The sequence below is a fragment of the Aphelocoma coerulescens genome, chromosome 1A, assembly GCF_041296385.1.
Source record: "Aphelocoma coerulescens isolate FSJ_1873_10779 chromosome 1A, UR_Acoe_1.0, whole genome shotgun sequence".
NCBI lineage: Eukaryota > Metazoa > Chordata > Aves > Passeriformes > Corvidae > Aphelocoma > Aphelocoma coerulescens.
In genome coordinates this window covers 50,826,282-50,845,168 of record NC_091014.1, presented here as the reverse complement: position 1 = coordinate 50,845,168, position 18,887 = coordinate 50,826,282, and the positions used below count along the sequence as shown (strand labels likewise).

Sequence of the window (18,887 nt, the reverse complement as noted above, 5' to 3'; positions counted from 1 at the left end):
CATCTCCTGGGTAAGCTCACTGACTACAACATCCAAGGTTCATTCATTTTTGCTGCACCATCTCAGACCTGCTTACCTCGTGCTGTTCTGATCCCAAAGCTTCACAGATATCTCCTATCCTGGTGGAAATATCTATTGATGATGGGTCCATTTCCATAGGGAATGATTCTTAGCAACCAACCTGACTGGTTAGGCATTGCATTGGTTAAACTCAGAGAAAGGAGATTTTTTGAGCTTACTTATTTATAAATACAGAGACTTTGTCCTTAAATGAAAGAAAAGGGGAGTGGGAAATAACATATTTGCATAAAAATTCAGGCTATTCACTTACTGCTTTATTTAGTAAAATAAATGGAGAATTTCATGTGACATGAAGCAACAAATCTGTTCGTAGTATCAGGAAAGGCTGACAGTGGATCCCAGCATGGCACCAAAAACCAAAAGAATGAGGGAAACAGATTCCTGGGAACTACTAGCTTTACCTCTAATATTGCCATTTCACTATGTCACCCTTTGTTCCCACAGAGTGGCATGGAAGGACACACTGTAGGGCAATACCAGAGGTCCTGGAGTACTGAAAAAAGAGTTCTGGAGCCAACAAATGAGAAGAGATAAGAGAGAAGAGATTCCTGGAGAGGAAAGAAGGTATAAATGTACATAGAATGATGATGAGAATCCATGACTGACTTGGCTCAGGAACTGCTGAGCTGTAGGGCAGGGTGAACTCCTCATACACCAGAAGCAGATTACTCTGGCTACAGTCATCCTCTTGGCTGAGAAAGAATCAGAGTTCTTCATTGAGGGGCTTCTCCTCAGATTTGTCTTCTTTCTAAAACACATTAGAGGTATGAATTCAGTTTTGACATTACTTGGCTTGTCCGCATAGAGATAAAGAAAACAAAATAACTCAAATGCCTCCCTCTGCTGTCTATGCCACTGCCCTATCTCATTTCCATCACACAACACAAAGCCCCTGTACTACAGGAGGATGAATTTTGACAGAGAGAGAACCCTTAACACTGAATGAACATGGATATTTAATTGTCCCTCTCCCAGCAGAGACCTCTGGTAGAGTCCTAAGGCCTTATCTGTACACTCTGTTTTGTACTCTTCCTGATAGATTTAATTCCTATCCATGCCACTGTCTCTCTGACCTGCTCTCATACACTGCCATCCACCACCTCCATTCTCAGCATCCAAAAGCACCCTTCACTTTTTCTCCCTAGTGGCTGTCCCCAAAAGATAGATGCTTCACAGAGACCTTCATACAGCTGCAGAGACCAGTGAGTTCTTGCTGTAGACTAGAAGGTAGAGGTCAATGAAGACAGAGGCTCTGCAAAGACATCCATCTCTGCTCTGCCCTAAATCTAATGTTTTTCTGATATTCAGGTGCAAATGTACATGAAAGAGGAAGTGATGGGGATGGGGAGGAGTTCAAGGAACTGAAGCCACCTTCTTCAAGAGCCTGGTAAACAACAGCATCAGGACCCCCCATTACCTTTTGCATTCTTTGAAGGAAAGGATTACAGAAGTCCTGTACACGCTCAATGGAGATTTCATCCAGAGTCAACACATCATGCTCATCATCTGGTGTGTGGAATATAGCCAGAGCTGGCAGCTGGGACTTCTTCAGCTGGAAGTATGACACTACTCGTTCATTGCTCTTCAAATTGGTGTCTAACAGGATAAAGAGAATCTGTGGTGGAAATAGGAAAGGAGCTGTGAGAAAAAACAGAAGCTGAGAGAGAGAACAGATCCCCAAAGAGTGATAATATGAAGATTAACAGTGATATTTTTATAAAGAGTTTGAGAAAACCATCCATACTCTGTTAGGACACCACTTTCCTTGGCCACTATCTAGCAGCTCCATGAAGTGCATTTGTCTGTATTTTATCAAGTCCAGACTTACACTACCAAACAACATGTCTTCTTTCACCTTCTTTAAAAATACATCTACAGTATGACAGGAAGGCAGTCTCCACTTCTATTCCCTTAATAGGTGAAGAAACAACATGTCTTTTATCTTAACAGCAAATGTCAAAGAAGCTGAATCCTTTACTTGAATGTTATTTGGATGAGATGCTCACATCCATGCAAGACCCAGAGTAAAAAGGGGTTTTGATGTGGGAAGAATCAAACTCAATTGCAAGAGTGTGGGAATGAAGTACAGGGCATCAGGAGCCTGCAAGGATAAGAACGTGAGAGTACCAAAACCAAAGGACATATTTAAGTGAGCTGCAGTGAGCACAAATGAAGACACAATGGTTTGGGAAACAGAAGTTGTTGGCAAGGCACCAATGTCCACAGAGCCCAGCTCGGTGGAGCCTTGTTAAGACCTGGGGAGAGAAGCTCAACAACGAATAAGCCAGGATGAGAATGACCTACAGTTCTCTGTGCTTCCGAAAACTCTTGGAGAGCAAGATCAGACCAAGGATTAGGATTCTGCTGGGATGATCAGAAGACAGACTTTGGCGACAAACTCTATGATTTTATTTTTAAGAGCTAAGTTTCAATTTAGGTCTTAAAGGTGCAGTAGGAATAGGTATGAATTTTAAATTCTGGAATCTGAAAGATTATCAATAAATTATATAGCTACTTCTAAAAATTTTTGTTAATTTATACATTAATATTAAATACAAACATCATGTATAAAATTTATAAAAGAAAATAAACACAGCAATTAAATAATTTACTCAGTGACCTGATTAAATAGAATCCCTCAGTAGATGAGATCCAAGTCAATAAAATAAACATCCAGCTAGCATGTATCATTTTATCTTCTTTTTACCCTGTGCAATCTACTGGGTTTAGCATATTCAGTGTACATATGGACAAGGCTTCACTTACACAGGAAGAGTTTAAAAAAAAGAAGCAATGTAATGTGAAGATTATGTGCCCAGTTCCCAGGCTGTGACTCATGTTTTTCTTTCTTTTCAATGAAGAACACTCAAGTTAGTTCCAAACTTGTTTTCTTCTCTAAAAATAAACTTAATCAATCCTAAATTCTTTACTTATTAAAGTTATGTTCTATAAAAAAACAAATATATCTGGAAACTTTACTAGGCAACAGCCTATGGGAAGGAGGCATAGTTAGGCTGCTGTAAGGTTTAACTTCAGTTATATAGTGAAATACAGAAACAGGAACGGCATTTTCACTGGATATATGGTATTTACCATTTGTAACTTCTCTTCTAAAAGTCAACTGTGCCCCAAGAGCAAAAAGCTAATGAGCAGACAGGTTGTGGGGTAATTGTCCCAGAGTGCTTAATTCATCTTTTTGCAGGATAAAACATCAAGCTAGAGAAGGGTCACGAGATTAAGGTTAACAGGTTTAGGGACTTGATCTAAGAGGCTTTAAGATGGAACAGCAATATTTAATGCTTTAGGGCTTGCCTTCCAACTAGCAAGCTGGAAAAAGAGGCCAGAGTTGGAGGGAAGCACTTTCAGAGTGTCAGTACAGGAAATGCACATTTTCACCAGTTCTTCTCTATAAGAGATTCACTAGACAACAGTGTTTTTTTAATCAAATGTTAAAGAAATAGTCATGATTTTTTTTTAAAAGTATTGTTAAGTTGTGTCACTTTTTATATAAAATCTCCGCTACGTTTAAAACAGATGAATAGCATTTTAAAATGGTGAAAGGGATAAATGTTAGTCAACATTCTTCACTTCATCAAGCTTCCAGACTTTGTTAAAACCACCAAAACTAAAAAGATGTATGTATTTTATCCATGAACACAAAGAATAGAGTAAGAATAAAAGAGTAAAAGGAGTAAAATGTTGGGGTTTAGAACTCCAAATGCCTTCTTCTTCACAAGAACAAACAGAAACACACAAACTGGCCCCTCAGCTAGAAAAGCTGAGATATCATCATCATTCAGAGTTACTATTTGGATCTCTCTAATGACTCCCATTTGGCTCACAGAGTTAGAGCGTGCCAAAATACAGCAAAGTTTACATTTCCACCTATATTCAAAAAATACGGGAAAGAGAGCAATTGCATTTGGTCACTGTAGCTCAAAAGAAGACACCTTAATGCCTATCAGGATGATGCCTTCCTGGGAGGTGCTGTGACATGGGATGGAACCTCCTTCAGCAGAAGGGCTCGGCATGCATCCTGTGCTGGTTGTGCTGCAGGAGTCCTGCCAAGGCCTGTGTGGCCTCAAGGTCACACCTGTGGGGCAGAATGTAGGATGTGTTGGCCTAGAAGCCACAAGCACTGGAAGCCTGATCTCCACAGCAGCTGAAAACCAAGAATATTTCTCAGTTGGCACATTTCCATGATAGATGCCATCTCATGCAACTGGCATTTTCTCATGAGGAATTTATTTTGTTCTGAGATTCCCAGTCAGCTCCAATCATAAAGAATGAATGCAGTAACCATGGAAAACTATATTGACCATGAGGCAGGATTCACACTGCCTAACTTCTGCCATTCAGATCCCAGTCTTGTCTCAGCCAGTCATCTACGTAACCTCTACAATAAACAGTGACAAGAACTTCATTCCACCTATTTTAGAAGGGAAGGCAGCATATGCCTGTCCTTCTCTTTCAGTGCTGAGAAGAACCTAAAACCTTTACTCAGATCCTTACCGAAGCTGCAATTCACCAAAACCCCACTTACAATGGCAACTCTCATGTCACTGCTAGAAATCAGTTAGCTCCATACCAAACAGAAAGTTCACTTTCTGTTTCATACTATCTTGTACAATAGCTGGTTGGGGTGTTTTCAGTCTGAAATTATTTCCATGACATTTTTTCATTTTGTAGCAATCTTCTTGCCTGTGTTCATATGTGCTGCTTCAGGCAGTGAAGGATATCCTGCATGCATGAAGAACTCCTGACACAAAATCTCCCCTTCACACATGATATTATCTGTGCACTGTCACCTGCAATAAGGTGCCTTTCAGAAAATTTTGTATACTGGTGTTGTCTTGGTATTTTGACAACTTGATTCCTAGCCCAGTGCTTTTAGAACATCGAGTTCCTGGTAGATAGTGAGATATGGAATGATGTTATTGCCCAAAAAATAAAGTTAATTGAAAATAGCACCGCAATGATAGAAACCAATTTGACATTGCTTAGTTTTTCCTCTAACAAACAGAAAGGGTGGTCAAGCCTTATATCCAGTGTTTGAACTTCAGAGAGCTGCAGTCTTCATTGTTCTGTATAAGCTAAAAGACCAAATTCTGAAGTTTGAGTAATTTCTTACATCACAGTACATCAAAAAAAATCAGTCGTGAATTTAAAAAAAAGACAGCTATAAAGACAACTTTACTGCAGATATCTATTAAGTGACATAAAAAGTCCATATTTATGGGATCCTCTGTTTATGGCTAAAAGAGGCATCTCTAAATATTATCTCTTTCAGTTCTGGAGCCATCAGTGTCTGACAAGAAAAATTAAAAGTGTGCAAATGATTATTTGCAAGAGAAAGGGCATTAGCTTTTAACTTCCATAGAAGAACTCTTGAAGGACACCAAGAGTTTCTTAGAAAGCATTTCTAAATGGACCTACATGTAAATTTAAAGGGAGTTTACAAACATCCCTACCCAAATAATTTTGATATTGGAAACCAGTTACGTCAGATGCAAAAAAAGTTGCTCTTGTTATTTCCAGCGTGACCTTACTGAGACTTCTGCAAACACCCGTGAGTTACACCAGCTGTAATTATCATGTTCTACTCTGATACTGTGGAAAGAAAACTAAGTATGACTATGCTAGTTTGGCTCAGCAATGCAAACCCTGACATTTCCTTTCCAGTGCATTTCCATTCCTTGCCTGGACTCTTGGCAGTACTTTCTCAAATAAGCACATATTTTATTGAAGATCCAAGAAGGCTGGTGGATTTACTCTTGCAGCTGCAGTGCTCTGAACTCTGTTTACCATTATCCACCCACAATTGTTTCTCAAAATCTGCTAGAAAACTACCATATTTCTTCTTATTGTTGTCAGCCTATGCTGGCTCAGCATCATCTACCATTTGTATTTTTCCTTCCAACATCTTATAGTGCTCAGGTTCCACAATAAAATCTAGAAAAATCTGGAGTGCCTCCAGGCAGTCACTGCTGCTCCAGGTGCAGTTCAGGCTGTTTTCAAATTACAGTCCTCACCATACTGCCTCATGGACTCTCCAGCTGAAAATCTCAGCTACCCCTCAGGCAGAAGTGAAAATATCATAAACCAGAGATGAAAGGACCATAATCCAGAAACTGGCAGGTGAATCACTTCCTCACGATCCATTAACGGTTGGACTCAATCATCTTAGGGGTGTTTTACAACCTAAATTATTTCACAATTCTACGGTTTTCTTCACTCTTTGGAGTCAGTCACTCAGCAGCAGCAGCAGCTCCTTTTCATCTCTCCATCCAAGTAACAAGTTTCTCCTTTCCCTCCCACTGGTGATGACAATGACAAGGACTGCTCTTCCATCAGCGTGCAGCAGAGGTGTGTGATAGGATTGGTACCCCTCCTGCTCGGGAACCCTTTTGAGGCTCTGGTTGTGTTTTGCACTGGCTTGTAGAAATGTTGCAAGGTACACCAAGTATCCCCACTCTGTTCTGACACTGCAGTCACTGTAAAGCAGTGTTGGATGCAGTGGTACATGCTCACAGGGAGCCTGAACACCTCTCCACTGCACAGCAATGATTCCTTGCTCAAACCACTGACAGCACTAACCCCTCAGCACAAACCAGCCTTTCACCACTATGCCACAGGACAGGAATTATTCACTGGTAATGCTGAATAAAATTCAGGTCAAGAATCTTGCATTTATTCTCAGACAATCTGCAAGCCACTAAAAGGCAAAATCTAATCAATACTTTACTTATTTTGAAGCAAACCTCAGTTAATAGAAATTCACATAGGAAAATTAGCCAACAGGGATTTTCATGGTATTGTGCAGTGGCTGCCACTGATACCCAAACTAATTCAGGTCTTTCTATACAACAGAGAAATGGAGATGAACCTAAGTGGGCATATCACTCTGCTTACTCCTTACTATCCAGACCTAAAAGCCAAAGAGAGGGATCCTAGCACTCTCTGGCTGCTTTCTAGGAGGGCAGTCTAAAACACAGTTTATTCCTCAGAGTGCCACTCCTTCAGGAAAAACAACTTATTAGACTCTAAGTCACTTCATCTCTGTGTTCTCAAGTACCACAGCAGTGAAGTGGAAATAATCAGTCAAATCCCCACATCCTTAATGTTTATATTTTACTCTGGCAAACTTGTAGACTGATTTGGTTGGAAACTTGCCTGCACAAATAAAAAAAATTAAATTTGGCTTGCTAAGAATTCATAAATTGTCTGAACTTCAGTACAACAATTTATCCAATGTTTTGTGAAGTATTTCTAGGAAAATTATAGCCATTTTCTCAGATCTAGGCAAGTCACATGAAGACTAGATGCAGCTGCATCAGCAAAGGACACTGATGCTAAACAGCATCATGTTAGAAGAGACAGCTGCTAGGTGGAGACCTGTATCAGACTCTGCTTCTCAGGGAGAACAGTTTTAATTGGTGTCACTTTAACATACATCTTACAATAGATAAATGGAATTTTACAGATAAATGAGTTTTCGTTTATAACTACATATTCATCAAAGCAAAACATTTTTGAAGTGACCTTTTGATTTTGATGCATAGTTTCTGCCCAGGCTCTTGCCAATGGGTAGGAAAGATGTAAAGGTCCAAAGTAGTCCTGCCATAAGCAGTCTCAAGACTTTTGAAAGTGCATAGTTCTGAGGTGGTCCCTGAATTTGAAGCTGAGGGTATACTTGATTTCTAATCTGTCCCTTCAATACCAAAACCAGATGCATGCAGATGTTCTAGTCATCAAATCGCAGCTCTTTCCAGCTCCACATTTCTCAGAGGAAGATCTCTTCATGCCTCTCAGCTTATCCTTCCCCACTTCTACGATATTCTGCCCCCTCCCATCTGCTGTTCTCCCTTGCCATAAATGCCTTCGTGTTGCTCCCAATCCTCCTTTGCTTCTGTCCCTTGGACACAAATTCCACTGTAATCCAGCTGCTGGCAGAGAAGCAGACACAGGATGATTTACTATTTGGGGAGCTCTGTTCACAGAAGGATGGGATTCAAGCAAAATTTCTCTGAAACACCTCATCTACACATCTTAGTGTAGAAAATCTAAGCAATTAATCTGCAGCTCCTTTAAAATAGCCATTTCCCCAGAACCCAACCAGAAGTCTAAGGGTTAAGAAGTGCTGACATTATTTGCTATCTGGTCACTTATATAAGGCTCCTTGGCATCCTTCAGGCTGTAAATACAAATTCACCTATCACATCAGTGCAACACAACTGTAGCCAGACTGAAGTGCAGCAGCTGTGTCATCTGCCAGTACGGGAACAAGACTGGACTAAAAGAAACACGATGTTTCACCAAGAGAGCAGAGGAGCAGGATACAGAGGATATTTTCTCCATAAGGCAGCAAACTGGCAAAAGGTGAACAGAACCAACCCCTCCATTTAATTATCCAGATAATCCTCTTCTCCTGCTACTTGATCTTTGCTCTCATAATTCACAGAGGAGATTATGCACTCACCACTCATGGCAGAATTCACTATTCTTTCTTCCTCCCTAACAGTCCTATCCATCCTAACTCCCTAACTCTTTCCCTCTGTTTGGGCTTACCTTCCCCTTGTAGAGCTCTGCCGCCGCCCGAAACTTGCGCATTCGCTCAGGGTGCTTTGGGGACATCTTGTCTGTGATCAGGAGAAGGTTAAACTCGAGTGAACTCTGCATCACACCTATGGCAGTCTGGCCAGCACAGAGAGAAACACACACAGGCAAGGTGATTGAGAACATTCAATTTGCATTGGATGCAGTGTCAGAGGGACATAAGTCCACATGGCTCAGCTGTGGTTTCTTTGCAAATCAGCATCACAGGGTTTTTTAAAGCAGGAGAGATACAGTCTGGGCTCTTTGCAGAAGCACTTAACCTCCTGGCTTTGCTTATTCCCCAGACAAGAGTCTGAAGACCACAAAGGTCCCTCACCATCCTCAAGACAGTGACTAGGCAAGAGGAGTAGGATTAGGGCAGAATACAGCAAGCTGAAAACTAGAACAAGGATGCGAAGAGCAAGGCCGGCAAACACTGAATATAAGGATGTCCTAAATTGCTGAAGCCTAGCATCTGCCTGAAATGTGAGCAAGAACGTGGGAAGGATTTGTGGTGTAAAGGTTGTCCTTATTATCTTTCTTTAGCGTTACACTGTGTGTAGGATGGGAATGAGTCCAGAGCTTCAGCAACCCGATGGCCTGCACACTCCTGGGTGCTGAGGGTTAAAATTACCTCTGCAGTCCCACAGTGAGAGAAGACCCTGGGCAAGGGCCAAGAGGGCACTACACACTGGCCCTCTGTGAGGAGACAGGGCTGGCACTGCCCAAGAAGCCACAGCACCATCTCCATGAACTCGCTCATTCGTCATCTCACTTCTCCTTCTGCCTGCTTCCTGCAGGCCTGCAGCCTCTCCCTCAAATTAAACAGTAGTGGGGCCAGACCTGCTGCCTCCCCCGTGCCACCAAAACCACAGAGGCACAGACTGTGCAGCTCCCTGCCAGTGGGACCAGAAAGTTTCCACATGCTCCAGGAGCAACAAGGAAGGGGTCAGGGAGTGCATGCTGGCCAGGGTGGGGCATAACAGAGCATCCAGCTTTTGCAGACGGGACTCTGCTGTTAGCTTAATGTTTATCAGATATTTTATATCCCTTCACTTTTCTGATGGTGTGCAGCTGAGACAGGCGACAGTAGAGGGGTTGCAAGCTAAGCTGGAGAACATTAGAAGACCTCATAGGAGAGGATGAGGCTGAAGGTGAGGGTGAAGCCAGCCGGCACCAAGCCCCATGACAAGGCTGGGGTGAGAGTGGACAGGGCTGGAGCAGCAGTTCCTCCAGCAGCTGCACGCAAAGGTGTGCCTGTCCATACAACCTTGTGTGAGTGACCAGCAGAGCTCATCAGCACGGCTGGGCCACATCTGACTGTCCTGAAAAGCCCACAGGGTAAACATTGCCTAAAAACTCATAAAGTATGTGGGAGAAACAGTTAGGGCCCCAGGATGGGGAGAGAAACTCTTGGCAGCACTTGGTGCAAGCCATGTGACTCCATTATCTGCTGACCTGCAGCATTTTTGGATGCAAACAGCATATGCACTGGGAATAAATATTTATGAAAAACCAAGCTACCTTAGGGAAGCTGGGAGGGCTTTGGGCCAGAGACTGCAGGAGGCACTGTTAATTGCAGCACCTTGATAACGCTCCAGAGGGTCTGGAAAAAAACTGCAACAACATCTGTACTGACAGTCAGGGCGGAGGGGACCAGCTGAACAGCTGAGGAATTCTCAGTCAGGGAGACAGCCTGGGTGCCAAACAGGACACTGTGCAGTTAGAATCCAAAGCATCAGCAGAACTGCATAAAGAAAGAGACATGGTCCCATGAATTGCAAAAGGATGCAATAGGGGCTCCTTTTAGGATGAATAGGGAAGGTCTGGGAAATTACAAAGATAAGAAGAACATCCCTGCTGATGTGACTTGGATGTTCTTAAAGGGCTGTTAGGCCAGTGGGGCAGGATAGAGCAGTCCCCAGAAATATTCTGTGATTTCAAAATGTATTTTTCCCCTTTGAAGATGAAAAACAATTTTTTTTCTTTTTTGTTACAGAAAAAGAAAAACCTCCTACCATATTTCATTGTGGAAAAAAAAAGTTAAATTTCAAAACAAAATACTCTCTACTGGTGGGCTGCAACTGAACTGACTGAATGTGTCAGTTCTCTTAGATGATCCTTGGGTTTATCTTGATAAGGTTTAGCTCTGAAGCAGGTTGGGCCATTCTTCTCCATTGTAAGCTGAGCCTGGTCAGCACTGCTGTAGCTATCCAGAAGGCCACAAAATACCCTATCAACAATGATAAAGTCTCAGCCTTGCAGCAACTGGGGCTTCTAAGACCCACTGACTTCACAGCAATGAGCCCAGGGAACTGCTGAGATTTCAGAGGAACCTAAATCTTCGGTCAACCTCTACAGCAGGCAGGAGCGCTGGGACCCTGCCACTGCCAGTCAGATGGATGAGCCAGTGAAGATGGCCAACAGGGAAGCACTCTAAGCCTGATTTTGTATGTGGTTTGTTTGATTGATTGTTTGTTTGTTTGTTTTGGTGGTGATTGTTGCTGTTGAACTGATGAATTCTGGAGGAATGGGTGGAAGGGATGGGAAAGATTTTGCTTGGGAAGTTCCCAAGCTGCTCTTGAATATGTGTTCAAATTTCTTGGCTCACATCAAGCCCTGTGTCTGAGTGATGCAGAAAAGCCTGCCTTGTGAGAGCAGGTCATCTGAGCTTCCATGTTTCTCAAGGCTTGTCAAGGAGAGGGCATTCTGGCTGAGCTGGCTCTGCAGGCATGGCACAACATGGCAAATATCCGTGGGAGGAAGCAGAGTTGTGCACAAGAGTAGTAAGAAATGAAGTTTTCTGCCCCTCAACACCCCAAATTTACTGGAGAGCTAAAGAAACTGTGATGACTCCCCTCCTCTCCCACTACACTCATGCCCCAGCAAATCTGCTTCCAGCGAAGAGCTGTGTGGCTCCCTCAGTCCCATCTACACCATTGCTCCAACCCTCACACACATCTGGATATGCAAACTGAGGCCAGAGGACACCATGAGGAAGAGGCCAAGCGCAAGGGTGAGGACTGCAGGGAGCTGGTAATTACCACAGGGTTGTACTCTGTCACCAGGCGGAGCTCGTTCATCCGAACGAAACGAGTCAGCTTCTTGGCATCAACGTCTCTGTTGTTCATATCCAGATCCCTTCGGTCATCGTCTACCTGAAGACATGCAAAGACACCTACAGTGACAGCTGTCCTCTCATCTCAGCACCTCCTCCAGAGGCATTGGTTGCACTCCCTCACAGAGACACCCACCCCCTGGGACACCACCACCCTCTCTCCCCCACTACGTAATCCCCACCTCTTCCCATCACCACTTCTGGAGGTCTAGAACCTACAGGGGCCAGCCTGAGATAAGAATCTCCCAGCATTCTCCAGCCTCCCATGGACAAGGCAAACTCATGGTATAACAGAAGTCTCTTAGGACTCCAGACATCCCTACACTCTCAGCTCTCAATGCACTGGAGACAGGGAGAATTAGCTGACAAACTATTCTAGGCATTGTGCAGAGAGGTCAATAAATAGTCTAACTCCTCACATCAATATTGGCTTTATGTCCCTTTTAAAAATCTTCATCTGCTTATTCTGTTTCTTCTACAAGTAATAAACATTGGCATCGCCTGGTATGGAATTCCTGGAAACATTGTGCAAGCAGGAAATCTCTCCAATAAAAAGAGGATTTTTCTTCCAGCACAGCAGGGAAAAAAAAAGAAAGAAAAAAAGAAAAAATTTAAGCCCAGCATATTTCAGCTTTAGAGGAAAATCCATCCTGCCACACATCTTCCCACACTTCATCCCCTCAAAGTGATGTGATTTTATTGAGATGTTCATGACCTGGTAAACAGAAAAAAGCAGGCAACCATTGAATGATAGCAACACACCAGAGTTTAAGGGCAGAGTTCCTGTGCAGTACCACCACAGGATGTGACTGAGTTAAGCCATGGGAACAGTGGTCTCTGACATGAAGTAGGATCAAAGTTTGGGATTTGAAGGCCATTGATACACATGTTGAATGAGGTTCTTGGGGCTGAGGAGCAGTCCACATGCACACCCCAGATTTTATTCTCTGCATCTGGACAACCTCTGAAAGTGCTTGTGTTAGTTTTTCCAGTGGTGTGCAAACATCTAAAGTCATTTTTGCTGTTCTGTGGTCATTGGCAAGGTGTTTGATACCAGGCACCCACCCTGTCTGACAACACAAGCTGGTGCTTTTCAGACTGTGTAGCCCAACTCCGCTCACAGATTTTCCTCCTGCATAACATGAAAGGGCAGTTCTGCCTAAGTAAAGAAGATGAGGACAGCGCAACACCTGGGTAGGTGAGATCAGACAGGCCTTGGGAACTGATCTAAAGCAGCCTGGACTCTACAGAAAGTCTTCTCTTGACTTTCATGGGCTTCTGAAAACATCTGATTTCCATTTGGGGATAATAACATCTTGAATCTGCAGTCAACATTTATGTTTTTAAGAAAATAAGGCTGGAAAATAGCCTGCATTTAATAGTTGAAGCTCTAGTCAAAATGTCTTTATCACTCCATATAATTAGGTTGTTAGCATCTGTTAATTACATTCTTTTTAGGTCTATCAGGAGTTCTTACTAGAATAAATCAGTGTCTTTCCACTATATACAAAGAAGTCTCACCGGTTGACACAGTCCCTCCTACTACTGTAATTATGGTTTAAACTTCTAAGCATTATATATGTTTCATACACTGCAAAGGCAAAGGAAAAATTAATTTATGCCTCTGATTCACTTCTATCCTGGTGACGCATCTTTGTATCCTTCAAATGAGTATTTGATTCCAAGTTCCTGTATCCGTTCTTTTAAAATTCCTTTTTATCTCTGACCCCTTACTCCTACACATTATTCAGCACAGGATAAAAGGAAAAATAATGTGTCTGGCAATTTAAGAAAAACTGACAATCAGACAAGTGAATTGTCAACCACATTTGAACCTGACTGGTGTTTTATTTTTTTGACTGTTTTCTTCCCTATTGAACAAGAGTTCTGTTGCAAAAACTGGACTCCGAACAAAGAATATTCAATATAATACAAATTCCAACAATCCAAACACTTTCTTTTATCAAACTCTCTCCCAGTGCAGTCATCCTCACTATCTGCCACAGTTCAAAAACAAAGGATCTTTTCAATATTTTTGGAAGAAAACCACAATGACTAAGAACCAAAATTGAAATGGGTGTTGCTTGAAATTGCAACATCTAGCAAATAAGAGGTTAAATAAAAGGACCTGCCTAGTTATTGCTCAGTCTTAGATCATTCTTTTTTTAATTATTTGGATAATATTAGTGGTAAACATGGTGCAGGAAATGATGAGGGAAAAAAAGAGAACAAACTGTCTTTATCCAATCTTTGTACAGCCTGGATCTAGAACTTGGCTAAGCTGCCATATTTAGTTTCCCTAGAACATTTCTCCCCACCTCAAGCACTTAGAGGTTTGGTGTCACAACACTTCAGTGGTTTTTAGGACATCTTGTGCTGTCTGGGGCCCCTTTCCTCTTCAGACACACCTATCTCTGCAGTTTTCAACTGCCATGCTTGTGTGAGAAGGGGCAACATGAGGAAATTGATGTAACTAGTAGAACACTTGCTCTTAGCTTTTCTTGGTACTCTTGCAGCAAATACATGGTTCTTCTTAGTATCATCTGCTTAAATTTCAGCAAACATAGCTACACTGAGGCACCAGCACTTAGAGCTGGAGTCAACAGAGATTTGATCTTGCACAGCATCCATCCCTAAGAAACTCCAAAGCAAGATTTCTAACGCCTAAAGGATATTTAGGAAATGAGTCTGCAAACCACAGTGTAGGGCGGCACAGCATCTCTTACCTGCACAGACCTAGTCTGGATCTGTTTTCTGTCATGATGGAAAAGTTTTGTACCCTAGGAGACAGCTTTGCCTGCCTGAAGTGACACTTGCCAAGTTCTGGTATCAAGCCTGCTGTGTTGATCCATGGTAACATGGACTCTAGATGCTTTTCACGTGTCTCAGGACCCTTTCCAAAACCACAGAAACTCAATCCAAGCTAATGCCAGGCTCCCGGCAGGTCATGTAGAAACACAAGCATTGCTCTTTGCAGAGCACTGGGTGCTGAACCAGATCCACAGGGCAAACACCTGAACAGGAGAATCTTACCAGGTGTAATTAACGCTCCATGTCTCGGTGACAGGCACTCTGCAACTGGAAAGCAAAAGCCCTCTTTGGGGCAGGAAGGGGGGTGTACTTCGAGGTGGGCAGGCAGCCTGACTGCCAATGACAACCCTATTTTTGGCTTGCCCTAAGGAGAGATGAGTTTTACGCTTTTTACCGTTGTAAGCACTCGTCCTAGAGCCTCTCCCACCCACACCAGCGGGCGGGGGGACCCGGAACCAGACGCTATGCTGGAGATGCAGGTTTTTGCCTGGCAGCGTATTCCCGGGGAGGGAGCTGCTCGTGATGCCCCCCACGCCGCGCCGCGGGCCCACGCACCCTGCGGAACAGCGCGACAGTGTTCGCCGAGGCGCCGTAGTGAGACAGGACGGCGGCGCTGCTGCTGAGGCCGAAGGGCACCTCCGGGATCTGTCCGGCCGCCAGGCGAAACTGCTCCGCTTCGGGGCTCTGCGGCTCCTGCGGAGGCAGAGGAGAGCCGGTGAAGGGCCGAGCCCGAGCGGGGCCCCGGGGTCGCACCGGCACCGGCACCGGCACCGGCACCGGCACCGGCACCGGCACCGGCACCGGCACCGGCACCGCCCGCGGGCGGCGCGGGCGCGACACCTGCCGGCCGCCCGGGTGCTCCGGGACCCACACACACACCCCGCCCCACACACCCCGCCCCGCCCACACACACCCCTACCCGCCCATACACACCCCTACCCGCCCCACACACCCCTACCCGCCCCACACACCCCTACCCGCCCCACACACCCCTACCCGCCCACACACACCCCGCCCCACACACCCCTACCCGCCCGCTGCCGGCGACAAGCACCCCTCCGCTTCTGAGCCACAGTCGCCACTCAGTTACGGCAGGATGGGCACCCTGCCCTGCTTACCCACATGCCCAGGGGGAGCACGCCAGGGTGGTGCTGAGCCCTTGGGCACTCAGAAAGAAGGGGACAAACCCAGAATATAGATTAGCGCGTTTAAACACACACACACACGTGTGTGTATAAAATAAATATATAAACGTCACAATTTCTAAACTAACCTTGATTCTAGAGCCAGGGGGTTACAATTTTGAGCACCCTGCATTATCAGTACCCTGGCTCCTTTTAAAAGAATATCTTAGATATATCCTGTAAAAAGTAGCTAATTCAGGTGTATCAAAGGATAGAAATGTGCAATTTCTCAGCAATTTGAGGTCCATTCTCTTTCCTGCAAAGAGAGCATTAAATACTACTAGCCTTTGCCTGTATTAAAGCCTCCCTTGCTATTCTGATTCGCAGCTTTTCAGTGATGTATTTTTGATACTTCTATTTAATGGACATAGACATGGTGTCTGCTTGGAAATTGGTTTGTTTTTCTTTTTAGTTAGAACTGTCAGCTCAGCTGTTTGTGAGCCCAGAGAGAACGGAAAACAGAATTCTTTGTTCAAAGAAAATTCTTTTTCCAAAGAAAAACATCTCTCATGACCCGTTTTGGAAATGCCAGTGCATCAACATTGCTCTGGTGAGAGCACTAAAGCCTAGGATGGGAATAATCTCACTGAGTTTTGGAGCATTCCTGAGAAACCTGGGGTTTAATCAGGCCAAGCGTGGCCCTTTCTCACAGACACACGGGGTTTCTGGAGCAGTGTGCTGTGTTTCTATCACGGCATGCTGTTCCCAGTCAGGGAGGCCGTGCTCATTATATGGGAAGCTTGCTGAGCCGCGTACAGCAGTGAATTGAAAGGCTGCAGCAGAGAAATAATTCATGGTGAGCAGAGAACATGGACTTTATTTGGATGAATATACTTTCAGGCAGAGAGCCAAGCCTTCATGGCACACATACGTCTTTATCTACTTTATCTTATTCAAACGCAGCCCTGTCATGCTTCAGGCACTGAATGCCCGACGTGTCTCTGGCTGCTGCCTCGTGCCCTGGCAGCTGGGGCTGCACGGCAGCAGCCTCCTGTCTGGCTCTGAAGAATGAAATCCTGCAGCAGGAGATCACTGTGGCACAAGAGAAAGGAGCCATGTGCCTGCTGCAGCTCAGGAGGAGGCTCTGGCTACAGCTCTGCCGCAAGCCCAGCCAGCTACCCTCGGGGAAGGAGGCGTCTCAGCACTTTCATTCTGCGTGTGCAGATTGCCTGCTGGCTGGTTTGTACAGCTTTAGCGCTGCAAGAGCAACCCCCAAGGAGCTCCAATTGCCTGCAGGCACCGAAGTGGAGGCGGCTGGTGCTCTGTGATCAGTGCTTACAAAACTCCTGGGGCATAAGTCTCCTTCGCTCCCAGACTTGTTGCTGCCCGCACTGCACAGGCAGCACCATCGGTCCTCACTTTGTGGTGGGCTGTGAGATGCCACTGCCCTGTACCAAGAGTATGATGCCCTCCCTAGACTGCCCTCCAGCCCCAGGGCAGAAGGAGGAAGGTGCTTGCAGAAGGACCTGGTTTTGAAAGTCTTAAGCCTTCTCTGACATGAGGCAGTGTGTGGGCAGCAGAGGAGCAGAATGGAGCTCAAAAAAAACATGGAAAAAGGTGCAAGTTGGGGACCTTAAAAATAATAAGGATCCTGTCAAAGAGGCTTCTGTTTTACAGTGCTGTGATTCAATAAATATTTTCCTTTTATTTTCTGAGGAAAAATACTCATGCCATTTTGGGGCCAAGGGACTTGCACCTGTCACTCACCTTTGAATTCAATGGAATTTACACAAAAAGAGACAGAGATCTCAAGGATATCTACTCTGGGAAACAAAGCAGTGAGACACAGCCCATGCCTACACCCCCCCTACGAGGAGGCTGCAGCCTGAGCCCAAACTCTCTTGGACTTCAGCGGACCTGTGCTATCACTTCTCCCTGAGACTTTGCTTCCTCAGCCCTATCACACAGGCAGTGCCATACTGTCTTTGCTGACTACAGCACATAACTGATGTTCCCACTCACCCCTCACCAACACTGTTTCTCTACCATGCACATTTCTGGTTTGCTTCCCCTGCAGCATTTCCCTTTCTCCTCCACCAGGGCTCCTACAATCTCCTTCATCTTCCTCTCCGGCTCCATCTCCTTTTCCATGCCCAGACCAAATTCCCTGTACTCTCTCTGTGACCCATCACCTAATCCCTCCACATGCCTGACACAGCCTCAGCACCTTTTGGGACAACAGCTGCCTTTGGCAGATGTTTACACCACGTCCAGCCTCATGCTCTCATCAGGGTGGGATAGGGCTCACGACTGGCAGAGGGGAGGTGCTGTGAACACACCTGGAAGAATCCAATGACTGCCACCTCTGCACCACTGACGAAGGCTTTGGCATCTTCGATGTTGTTTAACAGGACAGGTTTCTCTGTGGTGCTGGCTGTGCCTGCAGAGCAAAGGTCAGGGTTGGGCAGAGTGTACACACAGAGCAGCTCAAAGAGGATGCCCCCAACACAAGCATCCCAACCTCACCCACACACCTCTCCTGCAAGCTCAACACAATGTCTGTGCAGCATACCTTGGATAAGGAGGACTCCCTGCAGCAGACCCAGCCTTTCCCCAAAGCAGGAAGAAAACTCACTTACTGTGGGATGCAGAGTCATCGCCTCCAGCACACCCCGCTGGGGAGCATCTGGTAAGCAGGATAACAAGGAGGAACGGGAAGACAGATGTGGCCACGGTACCAGCTTGCCTTTTCCTCGCCATGCCACCCTGCTCCGGTCCTCTCCTTGGCAAGAGACACGTCAGCTGCTGTGAGGACTCACAACCTCTACTGAGGTGGTGGGAAGGGAGCAGCTGGCCCAGGGCAAAGCCTTCAGCTCCTGAGATAACTGCCTGGCTGGAGAAAGCCCCTCCCTGCTGTGCAGGAACAGCCCTGGAGAGCTGCACCAACACTGCCATTGGTGTGTCTTCACCCACAGTACTGGACATCTCAGCTGCCCTGCACCTTTCTGATCAGGCACCCCAGCTAGGTTAAAAACATCCCTCCCCAGGTGCTGGATCCCAGAGGCTGATGTTCCTCTGTGCTTGGCCAGCAGGCTAGCCACGGAGACATGTAGCTCTGCCATTAGCTCTGAGGAACAGCTGCTACGGTGTTAAACATC

The 18,887-nt window shown here is 45.1% G+C and overlaps 1 protein-coding gene across 1 annotated transcript; it reads right to left on the bottom strand.

Moving 5' to 3' along the window:
- Nucleotides 1–313: 313 nt before the first annotated feature.
- On the bottom strand, nt 314–18,558 carry ERP27 (endoplasmic reticulum protein 27). The gene is made up of 7 exons (XM_069003922.1): nt 18,369–18,558; nt 18,069–18,169; nt 15,161–15,298; nt 11,721–11,834; nt 8,650–8,775; nt 1,499–1,696; nt 314–829 (listed from the first exon to the last, which is right to left on the bottom strand). The coding sequence occupies exons 1-7, from the start codon at nt 18,487–18,489 to the stop codon at nt 785–787; spliced, it is 843 nt and encodes a 280-aa protein (XP_068860023.1). The 5' UTR covers nt 18,490–18,558; the 3' UTR covers nt 314–784.
- Between the last annotated feature and the right edge of the window lie 329 nt (nt 18,559–18,887).

Coding starts and splice junctions, on each gene's coding strand:
- ERP27 (XM_069003922.1), bottom strand. CDS start 18,489: ATGGCGAGGAAAAGGCAAGCTGGTACCGTGGCCACATCTGTCTTCCCG. Junction 8,776..11,720: donor TGACAGAGTACAACCCTGTG/GTAATTACCAGC, acceptor TGTGCTGGCCAG/ACTGCCATAGGTGTGATGCA. Junction 1,697..8,649: donor CAGAGCTCTACAAGGGGAAG/GTAAGCCCAAAC, acceptor TTTCCACCACAG/ATTCTCTTTATCCTGTTAGA.